A 15,908-nucleotide genomic window follows, 5' to 3' on the forward strand; every position below is an offset into this window, starting at 1 on the left:
GTCTTCTCCCCTGCGGCCACCCGGCTGCTGGCCTGCGGCCCAAATCGGAGGCAAAGGATCAGGTCTGGAGTGAGGGCTCCTCTGGGTGCCCGCTGGGCCCGGGCAGTCAGCGGAGACTGGGCATCGCCTGGAGGCGGTGAGGCCCAGCCCTTCCCTCCTGAAGACTCCCCAGCCCTCGTGCTGAGCTGGCCTTGCCCCCCTCATTCCCAGCCCCTGCCAGGCCAACCTTACAGGCTCTGCCTTCTCGTCCCTGGAGCTTGGCCCTGAGCCGGACGCCCCGCTCCACCTGCGGCAGAGGGGCTGCGGGGACCTCCCTGCGGAGACGGCCCCCAGATCGCAGTGAGGACGGGTCACCCTTCCAGGTCTGGGGGCGGTGCTGCCCTACCGTCTCTTTCCAGAAAATCCTGAAGCCCCGTCCTCGGCCTCAGGAGTCACAGACGTCTGAAGAAGTCGGCTGCGGTGAGCTAACCGAGGGCTTGTAGGAACCGTCCCTCCTCTGACCCCACCCCAGGGCCAGACGGTGGCCGCGCCCCGAGCCCGGCTCTGCTGGCAGTGGGGAGCCGGGGGTCTAGTCCACCCCAGCAGCTGCCCTGAGGGCCCACGCGCCCACCGCCCAGCCGGACCTGGCCTGGCCTTCTGGTTCCTCCAGCCCCCGAGGGAAGAGCCGTGTCCCCAGCCTCACCTCCCGCGCGGACCCTGGGGCAGCTCCTGCTCCCCAGCCCAGCAGGAACCACCAGAGACCGCCCCCAGCGTGCTTTCAGCTCATTCCTTTAATAAGGAGATGCCGCTTATTACAAAAGAACATGTTGACAAGAGATGAGACAAGAACAGAGTCCACGGGGCGGGGGGGTGGGTGCTGGACATGGGTCCTTCCTGGGACGGCGAAGGCAGGGGTCCTGGTGGGGCTGCGCGTGCCAGGGGGCCTGGGGCCTGCCCGCCATGCTCTTGCAGTCTTCAGACCCCAGGATATCAGAAGCAGCGGATCCCGCCCTCGGAGAGGAAGCGCCAGGGCAGAACGTCTGGCTTCTCGGAAGGGGTCCTGGGGTCCCGATGGCTGAGGGGGGCCCTATGCACCCCCGGCTCCCGCCACCCCCCCAGCACAAGGGGCCTGGCTCGTAGCGCACAGGGCCCGCCTGCCCACCTGCGGCCTCGGCGGCGCTCCTGTCAGACCCCCTGCATTTCCCCCTCCTCCCATCAGGGCTGGCCGGAGGGGTCGCTCTCGTGCGTGGCGTTCCTCTGCACCGCGGCCTGCGGCTACTGTCCCTCCTGGTTCAGCGAGATGGCTCGGGACCTGGGGCCCCCTTCTACCTCCCGCCCTCCCATGGGACACCTGGCCGGGGCTGGGCCGGGGCGCTGGCGAGGGTCCCTCGTAGCCAGAGCCGCCCAGCCGCAGGAGAGAGCATGCGGGGGAGCTTGGCTTACTGTGCTCTCCAGCCCCCAGGGTCCCTCCCCACTGCCACCCTTGGCCCCCCAAGCCCCCAGTGTCACGTGAGCAGGGCTGGTTGTCCGCCCGGGCGGCATCGGGGACCTGACCACAGACCCGGCCACCAACAGCTCCTGAGAACCCTCGTCGCCTGCACGGGGTACCCCCATGGCCCATCCACCCCCCCACGTGGAGTCGGACCGCAACACCAGGTGAGGGAGCCGGGCCAGCGGGGGCATCTGCTGGGGCCCCACTGGGAGACCTGGACACCATCCGTCCTCGCAACGTGGGGCTGGGAGCAGAGGTGACGATGGGTGAGCCCTTCACGAGTGTCCTGAGGGGAGCCCTGGGAGGATGGCCCCGCAGAGGCCCCTGTATGGCTTTTCAGTGAATTCAGAGAGTGGGAGGAGGGGGCACACCACACACACACACAGGGCACAGGGCTGGACGCAGGGCGCCGAGGGTCAGCTCTGCCCACGGTCCCCTGGTCAGACCTGGGCCAGAGGCCAACTCCCCCCCGGCGCGTGGCAGGGCAGGGGGGCCGGGAGGGCGAGGGGAAGGACTTTACACACAGAGTCGAAGGAGCAGTTCAAGTTGTGTAAAACGGGGCTGGGGGCACTCAGCATTGCCATGCGGTTATTTACACAGAGTTGAGACCTGCATCTTGGTGGGATGAGACTGGGGTCGTGTTCACAGGTGACCACCCTCTCCGTGAGGCTCAAATGGCTTCAGAAGGTTCTTGTTGTCGCTTAAAAAATATATTCTTGTGTCTTCAAGTCACAGTGTCCCCCTTCCCAGTATTGCAGCTCAAAGAATGGGTAGAGTCCTGGTGACCTGTCCCTGCCCCGAGGCTCGGGGTGAGAGCGAGGCAGCAGTGGTCGCAGGACTGGCCTGCCAGACAGAGCATGGACGGCGGGGCAGCCTGAGTTTCGGGTGAGTCCCAAACAGCGCCTAGGAGGGACTGACTTACACTTTGAAATTATTGGTTGTTTATCTGAAATTCAAATTTAACTTGGTGCCCTGCATTTTTATTCGCCAAATCTGGCAACCATGTTGGGGGGCTGAGGGTCACCACGATCAGGCCTGGGGACCCTCCCCTGTCTGCCACCACCCAGGGCAGAACCAGGGCTCTGAGGCAGGAAGGGGGATGGAGTGGAGGGAGACCCAGGGACAGCGTCTCTGTGGGGCTGAGGGAAACAGAAGCCAGACACGTGGGGGGCGGGACGCCCTCCCTCCCCAACCCCAGGGGCGGCCCCCCCAGTTCGCTCACCCACCACCTCCCACTGCAGGGCTAGTGGGGGACCTGCAGCGACCCCACCCCCACCCCCACCCCTCACTGAAGCCCTGGGCCAGCAAGACCATCTCAAAGCGATTCTAGAAGCACAAGCTACATATGGTTCCTGGGAAGTAAAAAGACCAGGCCTGAGGCTGCGTGCATCCCTGCTGTCCCTTCCCCCAGCCGAGCGACCCGGAACGTCACTTCCCATCCGGCCCGGCACCGGTCGCTCATCATCGGGGGCTTCCCCCAGCTTCCCCCAGCCCTCAGCTTGCACGGCCAAAGTCCGGAAACGTGCCCAGAGCCCTGGCGGAGTTGGTTCCACTCTGGAATGATTATTCAAGGAGAAAGGAGGAAACAGAGCTTTCTGGCCTCACCTCCATTTTCTGGGTGGCACTGGGTTTCGTTTTTCATGGTTTCAGTCCCTTTGTAAAAATCGCCTCTTCTACTTTCCTCTCTGCAATAGACTTACTTTGGGAGTGAAAACGCACAGCCTGGAGGCCTCCAGAACCCCTCGTAGCCAACCTTAGTTCTGGCCCACTCAGGGCAGGATGCCGACACGCCAGAAACGAGCCTGGTGGCAGTGAAGGTGCTCTGTGGACTGGGTAAGGACCCTCAGGTGCAGGACACTTGGGACCAGTGTTGTTTCCCCACCTAGTTGGTGGGCCCGGTAGATGCCTTCTGCTCAGACGGCTCCTCTGAGGCAGGGGCCCAGCCAGGACCGGCCAGAACCCAGGAGCACACTGCTCCCCTCCCGCGTCCCCTTGGCTCCGCACTGGTGCCCACACTCAACCTCCCTGCCCCTGAGGCTACCCACTCGAGGTGGGCCCAGAGCCGTAATCCAGCCGCGTCTCCGGGCCCAGGACCCCCAGAGCAGCAGACGTGCTGCGGAGCCTCTCCCCTTCCCGCCGGGAGAGAGGCGAGTCCTGGGCTCAGGAGGGTGGACGAGAATCCCAGATGGTGGAAGGTGGTCGGGAAGGGGCAGGAGAGTGAAGGTGGAGGGTGAGAAGTCAGCTCTGTGGGCCCCGAGGAAGCACCAGATCCCATAGCTCTGCAGGGGGGCATCCAGGCCGGGACAGCCCCCTGTGGTCCCCCGGGCCTGAAGCCTCACTCTTGTCCTACAGCCCGGGCCCTAGGACCAGCCCACAGTCTTCGTCAGGTCCCAGCTTCTCGGCATCAAGTGAAGAATGACTTCCTGAGGACCAAGGGCCACGGGCAAGCCTGAGCCCCACTGCCCAGCTGCTGCTCCTGGAGGAGACGGCTTCTCACCACCTGCCCGGCCGGGAAACGCAGCCGGGCAAGAACACATGCCTGCTCCTTTCTGACAGTGAAAGAGACGTCCCTCTGCCTCAGGTGCCCGCAGACGCCAGGGGGGCTCGATGGGGTGGGAGGTGCTGCCACGGGTGCTGGGAAAGAGGCGCAGCTCCGGGTCTGGGAAGCCTTGAGTGTTCTGGGCCGAGGAGAGGAGAGGGCCGGGGCCTGCAGCTGCAGGGACGAGGGCGGCTGAGGGGGGCCGGATGCTCTCGCCCAGGCTGCAGGTTTGGAAGGAGACTCGGTGCACAGTGGACTAACGTATATATGGCTTTTTATCGATGCTGGGGACACGAGGTGAGCGGGGAACGAGCACAGTGACCGCGGGGCAGAACCCGGCCCACGTCCTCCGCCACCGCTCGGAATGGCCGCCCTGCTCCTCGGGATTCACAGCAAGTCCCTCGGGAGTGCTGGGCGGGGCCTCCCCGCAGGACCCCTGGGAAAACTCAGCTAGCTGTCCACTACCCTCCCCTCCTTACCTGGGCCTCAGGGGAGCTAAGAACCTGTAAACCTTCCTTTTCAAGCCCTCTGGCCCTGAACGGATACCGTGTCTTCAGACAGCGCAGCTCCACTTTGATTAAGGGAGAAGCACAGGCGGGAGGGGAAGAGATGCCAGTGACTGCTGGCTTCCGTCCTAGAAAGGGAGCCGACATCTGGGTCTCCCACCGCAAGGGCAAAGGCCCGGCAGTTTCATTTTGGCCTTTCTGGGAAGCGGGTCTTCTGTTTCTTTGCGGTTTGACATCACCCGTCAGCAAGGTGAGGTCGCGGGATGGACAGTCCCCGTTCAAGTCCAGCCAGTCTAGCCTATAGCTCAGGTCTGTGGTGTCCCGGGAAGCCCCCGGCAGCAGGAGGAGGTCCACGCCGGCACCGGGCTTTGGTCCTGGCTCTGCACAGTCCAGTCTCCCCGTCTCGCCTCCCAAACAAACAGCCACTCCCACACAGCGTGGGAGTTCCCCAGTCTGAGCAGGGTTCTAAGCCCACTGCTCCCACAAGGCACCCTGTCCGCGGCCCTGCACGAGCACAGGGGATGCGCACACACGCACGGATCCCTGGCCGCTGGCTGCCTTCCGTCAGGAGTCAGGCGGTGCTGCCACTGCGTTGGTCCGGAACGCTCAGAAAACAGAAAATGCCACCACTTTCTGCCGAGAGAGCCTCCCTCGGGGTAAGGGCTGGGCGGAGCTTTGGAGGAGGAGGGTGGCGGGCATGCAGCGAGGAAGCTCCCGGGGCGACGACGGGCCAGGCTTCTCTCACCTCCGAGGGGCCCTCCTCAGCCGCCGTTGGAGGGAGGGGGTCTTTAGAAAGAGGACGAGGGCAGAGGAGCGAGGGCACGGCCGCACACGGGTGGGCAGGGACGCCTCGAGGGCTGCCCAGCTGAGGCAGCAGCGGCTCTGGCCGCGGCCCCTACTTGTTCTTGCCCAGCAGCGCGTCCACCTCCTCCTCGGGCTTCAGTGAGTGCCACTGGGCGATGGGCCGGCGGGGGTTGGCCAGCATGTCGGACCAGTGCCGCAGCTCCGTGCCCGTGGCGCTGCTGCCCACGAAGATCTTGCCGATGGCTTCGTTCTTGCCCAGCTTGTCGTAATCCAGCACGGTGACCACCACCTGGACTTTCTGCAGGGGGCAAAGGGAAGGGCAGTGGGCAGGAGAAGGGCCCGGCGGCCGGCCCCTCCCTCCCCAGCTCTAACTGGGCGGGCAGGCACACAGAGGTGGGGCCCGTGCCTCTGACGCATTCTTCGCTTCTACCAACGACTGAACACAGGCCCCCGGCAGCGTGCTGAGCGCCTGGGAGCAGAAGGGCAGACGCATCCTCACAAGGTGACAAAGGTCACACCCGAGAGGCCAGCAGGAGGCACCTCGGGACCTCAGAGGGAGTGACGTCCGGCTGGTGAGTTAGGGCAGGCTTCACGGAGGAAGTGACCTGGACTGGGGGGTGGAGGGGCAGCAGGGGCAGGTGGGCGTCCACCGCCTCAGCGGCTGCAGCCTCTCCACACACACGCCCTGCCACCACCTCGCGGCCAAAAGGAGGTGTCTGTGAGCAGCTCCCGCTCACCTCCCCAGAAAAGGGGCGGGCTGGGAAGTGCCGGGCAGGGCCGGCCGGCCGTCTGTAGCAGTCAGTGGGGGAGGCCACCCGCCCCACGTCCACCCCTGCCAGCCCAGCACCTGGATCTGCTCGAAGGGGATCTCGAAGCTGAAGGACTCGTTGAAGTACGGGTTCAGGGTCTTCTTCTTCACTGTCGTCTTCTTCTTCTTGAGCCTCTTGCCGTTCTGCATCAGGTGGATCTTCACGTAGGGGTCTGTGCGGAGGCAGCCGGCGAGGCCCTGAGCACGCGCCCGGCCCGCCAGCCCAGGGACGGCAGAGCCAGCTTCCGGGCCAGGGCGGCCAGAGGCTTCACCTCTGGGACCCGCCATGGCTGTGGCCGCCTGGAGCTCGGGGCTCTGCTGGGACGGGCCGGCGCTCAGTGAGGAGCCAGGGGGCCACTTGGTGGTGTCCGTCCTGGGCAGGGGGCACGTCAGCGACCCACCCCATCCCATCCTCCCGACCTTGTCAGTCAATGAGCAACGAGGCCCAGAGAAGGGCACCCGTCTGCCCGAGGTCACACGGGGGCTCAGGGACAGAGCTGGGCTGGCGGGAACCTGAGCAGTTCAGGAGGCCGGGCAGTCGCACCCCCCAGCCCCGCCCAGAGCCCCTTCCAAGGCAGGGCCACCCCCATCTCCCCCGCCCACGGTAGAAGGGCCCGCGTCAGGCCGAGCCCTCCCACCGCCTGCCCTCCCTGTCCCTGCCTCACCTGGGGGTGACGTCCCTGACCCCTTCCCTCCAGAGCCCACAGGGAGAGCAGCAGAAAGGCAGCTCTCAGCGGGGCTCCCCGCCCCGTCCTGCCCTGAGGACCCAAAGCCGCTCAGACAGCCTGTGTGTCCCACGCATCTGAGGCCTGCTATCCAGGTCGAGGGCTCTGGGCCGCGACCGGCTGGCAGGTGCCCCCGATGGCGGCCAGAAGCCACGCACACACCTGAAAGGCCGCCCACGTCCATCTTCTTGAGGTTCTTGGCCTCCAGGATGCAGACGGTGAGCTTCCCAGCCGTGGGCACGTAGCGCAACGAGGTGCAGATGTCACCCAGCTTCTCCGGCTGTCGGGGGAAGGGGACGCGGTCAGCGCAGCAGTGCCTGTGTCCAGCACAGCTGACCCCCTCGGGGCCTCGGCCAGGGGTGGCACAGCCCTGGCCGTGACAGGTGGACACTGCAGTGCTGAGGACAGGCTGCTGGCAGCGTGGGGTTTGCCGGGGCCCCTCCCCAGCCTGGCAGGTGGCGGAGGGGGACAAAGAGGGGATGCGGGGAGCCCCCCTTCCTGATCACAGCCATCCCACTTGCAGAGCGAGCTGCGGTCCTCCAAGCCCTCGGCATCCCTTTCCTTGTGTTAGCGTCACAGGGCAAGGACCTCGTGACTAGCAAGAGGGGCCTCCTGGGCCTGAGAGCTCGGCCGGCGCCACGACACAGTCGAGGCTTCTCAGAGGCGGGCCTCGGGGCCCAGGCTGGCCGCCTCACCCACAGCCCGGTCAGGGTGCTGACCCTTCCTCCGGGCGACCTGCATGGACTCGGCCAACACGCCCGGCTGGTGCTGGGAAGGGATGGGGGCTAAATGGGGGCTTTGGTACACAGTAGGTGCTCAATAAATATGTGGCGAATGAGTGCGTGCGTGCTGTGGCAGTTTCTAGGAAGACAGGCCCCCCCCCTTGCTGAGAATCCTCTAGAACAATGTGGGCTCTCCCTGTGGGTGAATGTGGTCCCCAGGTGGGTCGCCGGCCCTAAGTGGGCCCAAAGCCGCGGAAGAAACACGAGTGACGCGTCCTGTCCCCGAGGTGCCCCCTCGTCTGCAGACACAGAGCCGGGGGCGTGGGGCGGACCCGCCAAGCTCTCCTGCCCTCACCTCCTCCTTCTCTCCGCCCTGCAGGTCCCTCCACTCCTCGATGGGCTGCCCCAGGTCCACGGTGTTCATGGGCACCTTCACCTCCCCGATGATGTCGTGTTTGGAGAAGCGGTCAAAGTCGTAGATGGCCATCACCAGGGTCTTGCCCCCCAGCTCCTGGTAGGGCACCTGCAGGGCACAGGCAGGATGGAGGGGTCAGGGCAGCTCGGGGCCTCTGGGGGCCCTGCAGGACACCTGCCAAGTCTGCGGACACCCGGGCTCGGGTCCAGGCCGAGCTGGTTCTGGGCCTCAGCCACAGCCCAGGACCAGGGGAAGGTCCGCAGCGGGCCAGCCTGTCACCTTGAAGGTGAAAGTCTCGTTGAAGGCAGGGTTCAGCGTCTTCCGATGGACTTTGGTCTCATATTTCTTCTTCTTGTCTGGAAGGAGGAAGACCTTGACATAAGGGTCCGAGGTGCCGCCCATGTCCAGGGCGGGCAGCTCCGCAGCCTGCAGGACGCCCACGGTGAGCTGTGGAGTGAGTGGGCGCCGGGTCAGCCCCGAGGGGGCGGGCAGGTGGGTGCCGGACAGGAAGTCGGCCTCCATCTCCCTCCCCGGGGAATCGGAGTAACACGGGGGAGATGGTCGCCGCGAGGTGACTGGTCTGCCCGAGGAGGGCGGCACGTGGACGGCGGGTAGCACAGCCCTTCTTCCCTACAGCCGGGGTGCCCGCCCCATGGAGCCCTGGGGGCCGCCCCCGCCCCGCACACCTGGTTGGCCTGGAAGTCGTAGTCCAGGGAGAACTGCAGCTTCCCCAGGTTCTCCGGCTCCTCGGCCTCACCCTCGCCCTCGCCCTCCGTCAGGCCCGTCTCGGCGTCGTCATCGTCCTGGGGGGCTGAGGAGGGGAGGGAGGGTCAAGGGAGAAAAGGCGGGGTGCCTGCCCCCGTGCAGACCCCAACCCAGAGCTGGAGGGGCTCCATCGGGCCCCGCTTCCCCTCAGCCCCCAGCCCGGCCCTGTCCCTGCGGGGCCAGCACGGCCCAGATGCCACGCGGCTTCTTGAGTGGCGGAGCCTCCCTGTGACCCCCGCCCCGCCCCCAGCTCAGGCCACCACGTGGGCAGCACGTACCAGGCGTGCAGGCCGGGCGTCCAGGCCAGGCGAGTCCACAGGTGGGAGGAGAAGGGAGAGAGTGGTAAGAAAATCCTGCAGCTCAGACCAGCCGCATGGCAGGGCCGGGGCCCCCACAGGCTCACACGCACACGCACGTCCACGTGCGTGCTCACACACGCTCTCACACACGTGTGCACGTGCACGCACAAACTCAAAGGCCACGGCCCCTGGCTGACCTCCTGAGATCAGCCCTCCTTCCTCCCTCCACACTGATTCCTTGAGCAAGAAATTCCTCCCAGAACAAACATGGGGAAAGTGAGGCGCCCGGGGCCTCTGCAAACTTAAAAGGAGACACAGGTACATCAGGGCGTCTTCCAGGCTGCTCCCTGAAAGATGGGGAGAAGAGCCACGTCCTTGTGGATGAGAGACGGACCCACAGGGCCCCACAATGAGGACATGGTCCAGCAGCCCTGCCGGTGGGAAACCGGGTCACACGATGGTGGCTTCCTGGTGGGCGGGGGTCTCTCTTCCCAGCATTTTGTCCCAACGGCCTCCTTTCGGGTCCGTCAAGGACAGTCCCTGCTGACCTGAGCGAGCTCCTCCCACCTGGAGAGCATCGAGGGGCCTCTGGTCGCCCGGCCCCGCCTACCTGGCCACCCTTCATGTCCTTCATGTTCATGGCGTTCTTGGCGCCCTTGCCCTTCTCCTTCTTGTTCTTCTTCTTCTTCCAGCAGCACTTCTTGCAGATGCAGAAGCAGCAGGCGAGGAGCAGAAGGCCCAGGAGCACCGCGATGGCGCCCAGCGCCCAGGGGGGCACTGCCCACAGGGAGATGGGGTCAGCGGCGCTCGGGCAGCCCCGACCCCTCAGGGATAGAAAGCTGGGTCGGGGCCCGGCCCTGCTGCCGCACCCCGCGTTGTAAACCCACGTTAAGTTGCATACTTCGGTGCCCTCCCCTTTCTGCCGCCCCAGCGGGGACAGCCTGTGACAGGGACAGCAGCCAGGCACATACCACGGGGCCCCCATCTGGGCTCTGCTGAGATCTAACGACTTTGACCCTTGGAACTGCGGCTTACACGAAGGATGGGAGGGTCCTCATCAGACCCCGGTGGGGTAGGAAGGCCCGGCCCTCAGGCGCAGTCCTGAGAGGGCTGAGCCTGCTCCAGGAGGCTGGGCTCAGAGGGCCCGCGGGTTTGGGGAAGTGCGGGGAGGGGCGGGCCGCGGGCCGGCCGGGGCTGCTCTCCGAGGTGCTGAAGCACCGCCTCCGGACCTCGGGTTTCTCCCCACAGCCTTTACCAGAAATCCAGGAAGCAGTAGGGGGTTTTATTTTCTATCTTGCAAAATAAAGTAGTTTTAAAGTATGACTGGAAAACTTGAATAGTGATTTCTGTTTCATAATTTTTTATCTTCTTTTGGTTCCATCTTTTGACAGATTTCTAAGTATAAGAACGTTTATCCCCCCTGGAGGGTAGGGCACATAAACCCCCTTGTTCCCTTCATTAGTGCCAGACCACACTGCCCCCCATTCCTGAAGGGGATCCCCAAATAATCCAGCCTCGAGTCCAAACATTAGGAAAGATCGCAGCTGTCACACCCCCATGGTGCACCCCCCCACCCTCGCCCCCAAGCTGCATACAGATCGATACTCACGAGGGAGCTTGACCATCTCATTGAAGAATCGGTCCTTCAACGTGGCAAACAGGTCCCCCTTGCCCTCCCTGGCGCCTCCACTCTCGGTGGAGTTGTCCAGGGGCTCAGCAGGCATGGTGGTGGTGGTGGTGGTGGGAGCCACCATGGGCTCCTGGTTCCTCTTGAAGATGTTCCTCATGGTGGCAGAGGGACGGCTATGGGTGAAGGGGATAGGATGAGCATCCCACGGGCCCGAGTGCAGACGGCTCTGCCCACGGGCCAGGAGAGACTCTTCCAAAAGCTAAAGACTGTTTATGAATAAAGGCCATTACAACAAACCCACAGCCAACATCATTCTCAATGGTGAAAAAATTAAAGCATTTCCTCTAAGATCAGAAACAAGACAAGGATGCCCACTCTCGCCACTATTATTCAACATAGTTTTGGAAGTCCTAGCCACGGCAATCAGAGAAGGAAAAGAAATAAAAGGAATACAAATTGGGAAAGAAGCAGTAAAACTGTCCTTGTCTGCAGATGACATGATACTACACATAGAAAACCCTAACGATGCAACCAGAAAACGACTAGAGCTCGATGAATTTGGTAAAGTAGCAGGGTACAAAACGAATACACAGAAATCTCTTGCATTCCTATATACTAACAATGAAAGATCAGAAAGAGAAATCAAGGAGACAATCCTATTTACCACAGCATCAAAAAGAATAAAATACCTAGGAATAAACCTACCTAAGGAGGCAAAAGATCTGCACTCAGAAAACTGTAAGACACTGATGAAAGAAATCAAAGATGACACAAATAGATGAGAGTTATACCATGTTCTTGGATGGGAAGAATCAATATTGTCAAAATGACCATACTACCCAAAGCAATCTACAGATTCAATGCAATCCCAGTCAAATTACCAATAGCACTGTTCACAGAAATAGAACAAAAAATTTCACAATTTGTATGGAAACACAAAAGACCCCAAATAGCCAAAGCAATCTTGAGAAAGAAAAACGGAGCTGGAGGAATCAGGCTCCCTTACTTCAGACTATACTACAAAGCTACAGTAATCAAGACAGTATGCTACTGGCACAAAAACGGAAATACAGATCAATGGAACAGAATAGAGAACCCAGAAATAAACCCACACACCTGTGGTAAATAAATCTATGACAAAGGAGGCAAGGAGAAAAGACAGTCTCTTCAATAAGTGGTGCTGGGAAAACTGGACAGCTACACGTAAAAGAATGAAATTAGAACATTCTCTAACACCATACACAAAAATAAACTTAAAATGGATTAAAGACCTAAATGTAAGACTGGGTACCTTAAAACTCTCGGCAGAAAACATAGGCAGAACACTCTTTGACATAAATCGCAGCAATATTTTTTTTGATCCACCTCCTAGAGGAATGAAAATAAAAATGGGACCTAATTAAACTTTAAAGCTTTTGCACAGCAAAGGAAACCATAAACAAAACAAAAAGACAACCCAGAGAATGGGAGAAAATATTTGCAAATGAAGCAACCAACAAGGGATTAATCTCCAAAATATACAAACAGCTCATGCAGCTCAATATCAAAAAAACAAATAACCCAATCAAAAAATGGGGTTAAGATCTAAATAGACATTTCTGCAAAGGCATACAGATGGCCAACAAACACATGAAAAGATGCTCAACATCACTAATTATTAGAGAAATGCAAATCAAAACTACAATGAGCTATCACCTCACACAGGTCAGAATGGCCATCATCAAAAAATCTACAAACCATAATGCTGGAGAGGGTGTTGAGAGAAGGAAACCCTCCTACACTGCTGGTGGGAATGTCAATTGATACAGCCACTATGGAGAACAGTGTGGAGGGTCCTTAAAAAACTAAAAATAGAACTACCATATGACCCAGCAATCCCACTACTGGGCATATACCTGGAGAAAATCATAATTTGAAATGATACCTGCACCCCAATGTTCACTGCAGCATTCTTTACAATAGCCAAGACATGGAAGCAACCTAAATGTCCATCAACAGATGAATGGATAAAGAAGATGTGGTACATATATACAATGGAATATTACTCAGCCATAAAAAACCAAAATAATGCCATTCACAGCAATGTGGATGGACCTAGAGATTGTCATACTGAGTGAAGCCAGACAGAGAAAGACAAGTATCATATGATATCACTTATATGTGGACTCTTAAGAAATGGTACAAATGAACATATTTACAGAACAGAAATAGAGTCACAAATGTAGCAAACGAACTTATGGCTAATAGGGTGGGAGGGGGGGTGGGATGAATTGGGAGGTTGTGATTGATATATATACGCTACTATATATAAAATAGATAACTAATAATAACCTACTGTATAGCACAGGGAACTCTGCTCAATACTCTGTAACGACCTATACGGGAGAAGAATCTAAAAAGAGTGGATTACGTATATTTATAACAGATTCACTCTGCTGTACAGCAGAAACTAACACAACATTGTAAATCAACTCTACTCCAATAAAAATTAATTTTAGAAAAAAGACTGTATTAGCTGGGACTTCCCTGGTGGCGCAGTGGTTAAGAATCCGCCTGCCAATGCAGGGGACACAGATTCGAGCCCTGGTCCAGGAAGATCCCACATGCCGTGGAGCAACTAAGCCCGCGAGCCACAATTACTGAAGTCCGTGCGCCTAGAGCCCGTGCTCCGCAACAAAGAGAAGCCACTGAAATGAGAAGCCCGCGTACGGCAATGAAGAGTAGCCCCCGCTCGCTGCAACTAGACAGAGCCCGCACGCAGCAACGAAGACCCAACGCAGCTAAAAATAAATAAAATTAAATATATATATATATATATATATGAGTCCCTGTTTAAAAATAAATAAGAATAAAAATTTAAAAAGACTGTATTAGTCGTAATCCCTTTAAGTCCCAGGGCACTTCCAGCAGTAGCAACACCGTGAAGCAGCAACCACAGGGCCACCAGCCGCTTCTCCCCAGACTCACGCACCAGCCCGTTTCACAGATGCAAAAACAGAGGCCCAGGGCCTAGGCAGCCCCCGCCACTTAGCTCACAAGTCCTGGAATTGAGGTTCGAACCAGTCACCTGAGCCGAGAGCCTGCAAAGCACGCGGCTCTCCTGCGTCGGGCTGCACCCAAGCACTCCACCCAGGAAGGAGCGCGGGCGCAGCGAGGACTCTCGAGCCGCCTCCTCCCTGCGTGACAGCGCCCGGCACCCCCACCCTCCTCACCTCCGTGCCTCAGGCTCCCTCCGCACCCACCCAGGGTGGGTTTCAATCTCTCCTCCAGGAAGATGGCACCCAAGTCCACCCCCGCAGCCCCTTCCTCCCCGGGGTGTCGGGGTCCCTTGCCAGCCCTGCCCCCTCTACACAGCGGCACATCAACTTCCTACTCAAACCAGGGCTGCCCATTAATAACAAAAGCCATCCAGGTTTACGGGGGAGGGAAGGAGACTAAGGGAGACATTCCCCAGGATCCTACCTTCCAGAGATAACACAGGTTAGCGTCCTTGGAGAAGCTTCTAACGGTATTTTTCTCTGAGGGTGTTTTACATGTTGCGATCATACTATATATAATTTGGTATTCTGCCCTTTTTTCACATAAAATTTTGTCACAAGCATTCTCCTTTATCATTAAAAACTTCCTTTGTGGGCTTCCCTGGTGGCGCAGTGGTTGAGAGTGCGCCTGCCGATGCAGGGGACGCGGGTTCGTGCCCCGGTCCGGGAAGATCCCACATGCCGCGGAGCGGCTGGGCCCGTGAGCCATGGCCGCTGAGCCTGCGCATCCGGAGCCTGTGCTCCGCAACGGGAGAGGCCACAACAGTGAGAGGCCCGCGTACCGCAAAAAAAAAAAAAAAAAAAAACTTCCTTTGTTACCAAGTAGCTAAATAATGCCCTGCTGCGCGGTAGTGCTGTATTTGATGCTTAGATGGTTTGCAAGCTCCTGCTGGTAAAAGTATTATCGTGATGGTCTTCATTTAAGGTAACGTTCTTACGAGTTTTTAAACTCTGCTCCCCCAACCCTCCCCTCCCCACCGAGCTATTTCTGCTTCTCAAAATGCGGGTACAAGCCTCCTCCACAGGCCCTGTGAGGTCAGACGCAGGCAACACGAGCATCCCTCTGCCCGGCGCACAGTCGGTGCCCAGGGGGTGTCTGGACAGCAGCGCACACCTGAGGTGCTCCAGGTCATGGGACAAAAAGCACATCTCCTAGAAGCATCAAACACACAGCAGGATGCAAACAGCAAAGGTAAAAGCGAGGCTTTTCGCACTGTGCTTCTCCCTACACGCAGAGCTCTTCTGAGGGCAAGTTTTAGGGGCCCTGAAGCTCCAGCCCTGCTCTAAGAACCCGAGCCCTTGCCCGGGAGCCAGCACGGCCGGCACAAGCCGCCCCGACCACAGGGCGACGCAGGCGCATTCTCCCCGCTCACACTCGCCGAGCAGTTTAGTAAGCTCTTGTTACGGGCTGGGTAAACTAGCCTTGATCCTAAAATCCATCTCGAAAGGGAAGGTGGAGCCCGCCGGGCCTCGGGGGCTCAGCCCCATCTCCCTCACCCCCACCTCACTGACCAGGATTCAGCCGCCCGACTCTAAGGAGGCTTGAGACGCAATTCACATCCATTCAATTCACTCATTTAACGTGTTCAGTTTGGTGGTTTTTAGTATACTTACAGGGTTGTGCAACCATCACCACAACCTAATTTTAGACCATTTCCACCAAAAAGAAGCCCTACTTCATTACCAGTCACTCCCCATTCCCACCCTCCTCCCAGCCCCAGGCAACCACTGACCTATCTGTACAGATTCCCCTATTCTGACTTTTCATACAAATGAAATCATATGATAGGTGGCCTTGCTGTTCAGCTTCTCCCACAGAGCGTAGTGTTCTCAAGGGTCATCCATGTCGTAGCAGGTGTCAGCACTTCATTCCTCTCTATGGTTGTGTAATATTCCACTGCGTAGGTAACACATTTTATTTGTCCATTCATCAATTTATGGACATGGGTTATTTCCACTTTTTGGCTATAAGAATAATGCTGCAATGAACGTCTCTGTGCACGTTTTTGGACATGTTTTCATTTCTCTTGGGTAAATACCTAGGAGTGGAATTTCTGGGTCATATGGTAACTACATTTGACATTTTAAAGGACTACCAAACTATGTTCCAAAGTGGCTGCACTGAGCCACTATGGAGAACAGTGTGGAGGTTCCTTAAACTAAAAATAGAGTCACCATATGATCCA

General features: G+C 58.9%; 1 protein-coding gene and 1 long non-coding RNA gene across 8 annotated transcripts in view; one reads left to right on the top strand and one right to left on the bottom strand.

The window, feature by feature from the left end:
- Window positions 1-567: 567 nt before the first annotated feature.
- Window positions 568-9,672, top strand: LOC132415934 (uncharacterized). Of its 5 annotated transcripts, none has more exons than XR_009517435.1 (5): window positions 568-2,356; window positions 3,166-3,304; window positions 3,824-8,089; window positions 8,354-8,482; window positions 8,627-9,672. It is a non-coding gene; the product is annotated as an uncharacterized lncRNA (long non-coding RNA). The 5 variants fall into 5 exon arrangements; XR_009517434.1 differs by having other exon boundaries at window positions 3,824-7,071; window positions 7,377-8,089; window positions 8,354-9,672; XR_009517436.1 differs by having other exon boundaries at window positions 3,824-5,892; window positions 6,827-8,089; window positions 8,354-9,672.
- The window catches only part of SYT2 (synaptotagmin 2), an 82,936-nt gene continuing 72,437 nt past the window's right edge, over window positions 5,410-15,908 (bottom strand). For all 3 annotated transcript variants that reach the window (XM_059999103.1, XM_059999119.1, XM_059999111.1), the window contains exons 2-9: window positions 10,664-10,857; window positions 9,665-9,831; window positions 8,677-8,793; window positions 8,270-8,437; window positions 7,931-8,098; window positions 7,016-7,133; window positions 6,168-6,301; window positions 5,410-5,618 (exon numbers count right to left, since the gene is read on the bottom strand). In XM_059999103.1, coding sequence (XP_059855086.1) covers window positions 5,412-5,618; window positions 6,168-6,301; window positions 7,016-7,133; window positions 7,931-8,098; window positions 8,270-8,437; window positions 8,677-8,793; window positions 9,665-9,831; window positions 10,664-10,841 — 1,257 coding nt within the window. In that variant the 5' untranslated portion in view covers window positions 10,842-10,857 and the 3' untranslated portion in view covers window positions 5,410-5,411. The remainder of the gene's footprint in view (window positions 5,619-6,167; window positions 6,302-7,015; window positions 7,134-7,930; window positions 8,099-8,269; window positions 8,438-8,676; window positions 8,794-9,664; window positions 9,832-10,663; window positions 10,858-15,908) is intronic.

This window comes from Delphinus delphis, chromosome 1, assembly GCF_949987515.2.
Source record: "Delphinus delphis chromosome 1, mDelDel1.2, whole genome shotgun sequence".
Lineage (NCBI taxonomy): Eukaryota > Metazoa > Chordata > Mammalia > Artiodactyla > Delphinidae > Delphinus > Delphinus delphis.